This window comes from Sinocyclocheilus rhinocerous, unplaced genomic scaffold, assembly GCF_001515625.1.
Source record: "Sinocyclocheilus rhinocerous isolate Xijiao unplaced genomic scaffold, SAMN03320098_v1.1 scaffold2077, whole genome shotgun sequence".
NCBI classification, from domain to species: Eukaryota; Metazoa; Chordata; class Actinopteri; order Cypriniformes; family Cyprinidae; genus Sinocyclocheilus; species Sinocyclocheilus rhinocerous.
Window position 1 is genome coordinate 190,029 of NW_015655567.1, and position 7,223 is coordinate 197,251.

Below are 7,223 nucleotides of genomic sequence, written 5' to 3' on the forward strand. Positions count from 1 at the left end.
TTCCTCCAGAGCTGCTCCACCACTTCTGGGTGGAGTCTCCATTCCCCGGGCCTCAGCCCCTGCCTCGACAGGATGTCTACTTCCTGATTGAGGTGCCCCGGGATATAAACTGCCCTCAGTGAGAGCAGCTTCCCCTGGGCCCACAGAAGGATCTATCGCACCAGCCTGTAAAGGGGGCGCGAACGCAGACCCTCTGCCGATTTATATAGGAGACCACCGATGTGTTGTCGATTCGAGCTGGAGACAAACGTGCCTGCATCGTGGTCGAATCCCACACTACGCCTAGATAAGTGGTCCTCTGTACTGGAAAGCACACTTTTCTTTGCGTTTAGTCTTAACCCCAACCGTTTCATGTGAGCAAGAATGACATATCAATGCCGAACCGCTATCTGCTCTGATTGAACTAGTATCAACCAATCATCGATGTAATTCAGTATGCGGATGCCCTGGAGTCGCAGTGGAGCCAGAGCAGCATCCACACACTTGGTAAACGTGCGGGGTGAAAGTGCAAGGCCGAACTGAAGAACCCGATATTGGGAAGCTTTGACCCCGAAAGCAAACCTCAGGAACTTCCTGTGTTGAGAATGATGGATATATGGAAGTATGCGTCTTTAAGATCTTTCGTGACAAACCAGTCCTTGGACCTGGCTGACTTTCTGAGAGTGGACCTAACCGCATGACTGAGCGGTTCAACAGATGCAGATCTAGAATTGGACGCAATCCCCCATCCTTCTTTGGAACAATGAAGTACCGACTGTAAAACCTGGACTCTCTGTCGCGAGGAGGGACCACCTCAATGGCCTTTGACCTGGAGCGCCGCCTCGACTCCTGTTCTTTTTGTGGGGGAGTACGAGTGGTTTCTGGACTTCTCTGTGAGAAGAGCTTGTACACGGCTGGGGCTGATCCCACCTATCAGCCCCATGAGAGCGGCGAGGGAGAAATTCCTGGAACGCCGCCGCTTGTTTCTTGGCCTCCTGGAATCTGTCGACGACTGTATTTACAGTGTCGCCGAACAGTCCAAAAGGCACTAGCGTGGCATTCAGGAGAAAGACCCTGTCTTTTTCTTGATATTGGACAGGGTCAACCACAGGTGTCTTTCGGTGGCAATCAGCAACAAATCTAAGCGACAAATCTGTGGCCCGACGTAGCTCTGCAATATCGTCATTCTTAATCTCTTCTCCCTCATCCATTTCTTTTAGCAGGTCAGCCTGATATGCCTTCAACACCGATGAATAAAATAATAAATAAAAAAAAAAAACGTGTATGCTTTACCCACCAAAGCCGAAGAAGTCCTAAGCGGCTTGGTGGGTAACACCAGGGCCTTGAGGGACGATGCACCACTGGGCGAGAGATAGCCAGCAAACGTCTCTTCAACACGGGGAATCTTCCCATAACTGCACTCTTGCCACATCCATTTGCGAACCCCACAATCTGAGTCGCCGCTCTGCCTCGGCAGAAGACCCTCCTCAAAGAGCGCTCTCCGGGAGCGGAGCGTCCGCATCGTGAGGCGAACACAATGCGGACAGTCAGCTCCCTCGAGCGTGCTCCGCTCCCAGACAAGCAACACACAAACTGTGTGTATCCCCACCCGTGATGAAGCGCAGGCAGGGATGAACACTTCTTTTCAGTTTTCTTGTCTTTGCTTGCCATTTTTTAGATACTTTTTCAAGACAGACAACAATAAATAAGACGAACACACATAGAGCTCTTACTGAACAACAGAAGCTGCCGCTCTCTCCACCGCATGTGCTTTTATACTTCCTGGTCGCTACGTCATCCCCGCCGGTGACGTCACATGATTTCATTGGACTGATTACACACGTGTTTCAGTGCGTAGTCACGCAGACACGTTCCCAAAGCATTTCGACACAACTTGATTTCCTGAAGGGGAACTCCGATACCATCACATGAATTTAATTACAAACCAAATATTTTAATTAAAAATAGTGTGAAGCTTATAAGCTGTATACATATGAACTCCTTCAGTACTGTCAAGCAATACTGAAAAACATCCCAGGATGCAACTGTCCAGAATCTAGACAAAGAAGAAGCTTAAATATAAGAGAGTCATGATTAACATTTTGTCACTTCATAATTCCCTTAATTACATTTTTCCCATAATTAAATTTTTGCTTGTGTACTGTTGGCCTAATGACTATTTAATTATCGTCTAATTGTTTTCTCTGGCTGCATTTGTGTGTGTGTGTGTGTGTGTGTGTATTGTATAATGGTGCATCCATCAGCAGCACAGGAGAATCTCTCTCCCAGCGCTCTGACAATAGAGAGCTGAGCTCAGGAAAGCCGGAGCAGCGTCTAAGCGGAAGCTCAGTCTGATAGTGCTGATAGTGAGGGTGTGTGTGTGTGTGTGTGTGTGGCTGTTAGTGTGTCTTTGGCACAGACACAAAAAGGATGCCTACTATCTAAACAAATATAGGGAGATTTAGTGAGATTTCACATTCTAGGTTCATTTATTGCATTGTTACACATGATCATGCAACTGGACAAAAGCAATGTATCACTTAGGATGTATGATGAATGCAACTGATAGAAATGGTGAAGAACAAAGTCTTAAAAAATGCAATATTTAACATAAGTTTCAGATCTTATCGGGAAACCGGGGCTAGTTGTCACACTTCTTCCTTATTTCACAGAGTAGATTTATTTTTTACACTCAGTTTTTGTATAAACCTTAAATTCTTGAATACAAACTACTGAACGTTATTACTCAAGAAAAAACAAACAGTTGATAAAATACAGCTGCATATGTTAATGCAACGACAGCATGCCTCTGTCTTCCCTATGCAACATATTAATTGAAAGGTTAGAACATTACTTAAAATCTCAAGTGTACTTTTTAAAAGTAATTTCTAACTTAAAGTAAATAGTAGTAATTTATCACAGACCTTCAGACAAAATAGGTTGAGAACCCCAGCTGTAACTTGAGTATTAGTCTCCCTCTACTGGTAATGATGATGCTTTACAACAGTACATTACCTAAGTGACATTGTGGAACACTTTAAGTGACAAACACCTCCATTCGATCATTCATAATTCAGCTGTATGACCTGAGCTCTCGGTTCAGTGCTGTAATAGTGAGTTTACTGCGTATTGCTGCTAAACTGCTGACATCCAATAGCTCATGTCCTGAACACTATCACAACAGCACTAATCCACCATTAGCTAAGCACATCAGTGCTGTCTGTTGAGTGACCAAACCAGTCATTTCAGATGTTAGTGCATTACATTTGATTTGTTATGATTAAATCTAATTCTGTTTCATCTGTGTGTGTATTCAGGATGTGGAGGCAAACACGGTCCGTCTGAAGGAACATGAGGAGGATGTGTTAGTTTTGGAGAAAACTAAAAACAGGAGCTCCAGTTCCTCTCCTCTCAAGTACATTTCTATTCTTCTGTCAATTTTAACATTAAGAATGGAAGACTACTATGAAATAACGGCAAACTGTATAACCTCAAACTACGTGTCAATGCGTGAGCTTTGTGCATCTGTTCTTCAGGTACACGGTGATGTCAGGAACTCCAGAGAAGATTCTGGAACATCTTCTGGAGACAATGAAGCTCGACTCCCAGTTCACAGAGTCAGGTGCTTTGCAGTGCGTTCAGTGAGAGAAAAATAATATGCAGTTAAATAATGAAGCAGGAAGTGGCTAAATGCAATGCAATTTTTCTATTTTGCACATGCTTCAAGTTTTGTTCGTTATTGAGATGAAGTTATTACAGAATTATCTGGACTCCTGTTTGGCCTAAAATATGAGCAGATCTGACCATCATAGTTAGTCACATAAGCGTTCAATTAATAAACAATGCAATGTTTCCCACACTAATGGAAAACCAGGAAATATGATGGATTTTTAAAGTTTTCCACGACTCGAAAAGTCATGGAGATTCATATAGTGAACATTTTTCATGTTACTGTATGCTGATCCCTAAAATGTCATCATATACACTACTGTTTACAATTTCTTTCTTTTTTTTTTTTTTTGAAATAAATTACTTTTATTCAGCAAGGATGCAATAAATTGTTGAATGTGACAGTGAAAACATTTATAATGTTTCAAAAAATTCTACTGCAAATAAATGCTGTTCTTTTGAACTTTGTATTCATCAAAAAGTTTTTCAACATTGATAATAATCAGAAATGTTTCTTGAGCAGCAAATCAGCATATCAGAATGATTTCTGAAGAATCATATGACACTGAAGACTGGAGTAATGATGCTGAAAAATCAGCTTTACATCACAGGAATAAATAACATTTTAACATATATTACAATATAAAATCGTTATTTAGAATTGTAATAATATTTCAGAATTATATCACAAAATTATTAAACAGTAAACATTTTACCAACCCCATAATTTTGAACGGTAGTATAGATATTGCCCTTTTGTACAGCATTTGTAAAACTTGCTTGCAAGCCATAGTGATATTCTTTTGAGCAAATTGTTTTGATTCATTTTTAATGAATCCGTCAAACAGGTGGAAAAATGGTGTCAATGATTCATTAATAAATCAACAATCAAAAGTCTTTATCCAGGAATCACACACAGTAATCACAACTGGAAATGTCCTGGGAAAATCAAGAGTGGCAACTCTGTAAATATACATTATACAGTGCATAAATGAAACATACATAACATGCATTTACTGAAGAAGTCAATAACTTTTCTTTTCTCTGTCTCTGTAGATCCTGCTCTGGATGACTTTTTGCTTATGCACTGTGTTTTTGTCCCAAACAGTCAGCTGTGTCCACTGCTCATGGCCCAATATCCTTTACAGCTCTACTGACTGATTGGTGAAATGCGTAACTGAAGTCTCTGTAGTTCATCAACTTGGTTAAGATGGTCAATATGCCATAGCTGTGTCCTTTATGAACATTGTTTTATTCAACAGATGAGAGGGTTACTGAACTCTCAGATTGCACTTGCGTGTGGCTTTGAAGTCCTTAGCTCTCATTCACCTATCATGCTCAGCCGTCTCAGGGCAGTGAACAGGAGCGGATGGACTACGCTCACAATAACAAGCGCAGGGTGATTCGCCTGGTCTTACAGTGGGCCGCCATCAACACAGACCACCTGCAGGAGGAGGACAGCTCTTTCAACTTCCTCCAGGTCAGCAGCTTCACCTGACTCAGGACTGCTCTGATCTGTTCAGCAGTGCTGCTTGATTCAAGTTAAGCTGTTAATGTCATTTCTAGAGCCTTTCGGGTCCCGCTGTGATTTAGTGTGTGTCAGTCTGAGCGTGTTGTTTGTTGCAGGAGTTTAATGAGACAGTGTGTGAAGATTCCGGACGCATCCCAGCTCTGAAAGACCAGCTGCCTGAACTAGTGAAGATCATCAAACAGAAGTAAGAGCACAGTCTTACAAGATCAGAGATTTTCAACCCTGTTTAGACATATGAAGAAATAGTCAGAAGCATCTTATTTTTTTTAAACAGAACATTAGCCTTAAAAGAACCTTAAAATCCGCATATGTGTTTTTGTTGGGTATTATATTTGATACATCCAGCTTTTGTTGCTCACTATGATATAGTGATAATATGAAGCTTATACTCAAGGTGGAAAAAACACATAAGTTTTATTCAGAGGCCCTGAGAAAAAAATTATGCAATTTGGTAAAGATGCTGATATTTATAAGACCAAAAAGTAAGATGATATTCAGATAGCTTGTATTGTAAATCATTGAGATCCTTATAACAGTATGACAAATTACTTATATATATGCATATAAATATCAGATGTCACTCTATATCTAATGTCTTAGTAAGTAGATATTTAAATGTTTAGTTTTATCATCAAAGCTTTGTAGTTTTTTTATTGTGGGAGCAAAACATAATGTCATGCAATGCAATGATGTCTGACAGATGAACAATAAATCATATGTGATACATTTTAACATGATTTTTCAAAAAAACAAAAACAAAAAAAAGTTGAATGGATTATCAATTTTCATTTTTTGATCATGTTGATAATGTAGAGGCCTTAGTAATGTGTGTATCAAACATAACACAGCAGGCTTTATAGGGTTAAGATATCAGACTGGGAAAGTTCAGAGAAACCTTTTACTTGCTCATAATCATAACACTCATAACATTTATTCACAGCTGTGAGGATGGCCGGCCTTCTCAGAAAAAGGTGAGGGGACCATAAAAACAAACAGAGTTTCTGTAGTATTCTCTTCAGTGCTGAATAAGTGTCATGTGATAGTCCTTCTCTCTCATTTCAGCACAAAGTCCTGCTGCGTCAGTTCAGCACAGGGAACGACAGACTGCAGAAGAAACAGCCGATCAGAAGCACAGATGAGAGTGAGTCTGTATCTGCTCTCTGTTGTGACTGACAGAACACTATTCTCTCCTTTGGTTAATTTCACAGATGTGATAGATAGATAGATAGATAGATAGATTGAAGTTATTCTGTGGTGAAGTGATGAAGTTATTATTGTTTTATTATTTAAAAAAAAAATTATTTATCAATGTTTCAATGTCAATGTTCTTTTCAAATATGTGTGTGTTTTGTTGAAGTCCTCTTTAAGGTGTACTGCAGTGATCATACCTACTCCACTATCCGAGTGCCTGTCGCTGCATCTGTCAGAGAGGTCATCGCCGCTGTTACCGATAAACTGGGGTCAGGAGATGATCTTCTGCTCATCCACCTCAACTCAGCCGGAGGTGAAAACACACAAACACACACACACACACACACACACAGACACACACACACACACACACACATACACACACACTCAAGCTATTTTCCATTCTTATCACTGTATTGACAGCCATTTCCTTTGTTTCCATTGGTGTTTCATTAATTGCAGGTTGATTAATTCCATGTTTGCAGAGTGTGCTGTTGCACTGACTCTTATCTCTTTGACCTCTGGCTGACAATATGAGCTCTTTACTGCACACATCTTGCTGTAGCATTTCACATTCTGCATCCCAGTACTGCTGCTGTCTGAGACAGATACTCCAATCTCACTCCAGTTACATCTGCTACACAGTGACCTTGTGCTGACTCACTGCACTCACACACACACACACACACACACACTCAAACACACACAAATCCAAACACATGGGCACACACACACACACACACACTCACTCTCACACACACACACACACACACACACTCACACTCACACAGATACACATACTCAAACACACACACACACACACAAAAACACACAAATACACTTCTCTTCTTAC

The 7,223-nt window shown here is 40.7% G+C and overlaps 1 protein-coding gene across 1 annotated transcript in view; it reads left to right on the forward strand.

Annotated features, from left to right (window-relative positions):
• The window catches only part of LOC107718455 (rap guanine nucleotide exchange factor 4-like), a 103,687-nt gene that overhangs the window by 82,667 nt on the left and 13,797 nt on the right, over positions 1–7,223 (forward strand). The window contains exons 15-22 of the mRNA XM_016525534.1: positions 3,297–3,394; positions 3,516–3,601; positions 4,705–4,783; positions 4,978–5,128; positions 5,275–5,363; positions 6,120–6,150; positions 6,242–6,320; positions 6,537–6,683. Of these exons, the coding sequence (XP_016381020.1) occupies positions 3,297–3,394; positions 3,516–3,601; positions 4,705–4,783; positions 4,978–5,128; positions 5,275–5,363; positions 6,120–6,150; positions 6,242–6,320; positions 6,537–6,683 (760 nt within the window). The remainder of the gene's footprint in view (positions 1–3,296; positions 3,395–3,515; positions 3,602–4,704; positions 4,784–4,977; positions 5,129–5,274; positions 5,364–6,119; positions 6,151–6,241; positions 6,321–6,536; positions 6,684–7,223) is intronic.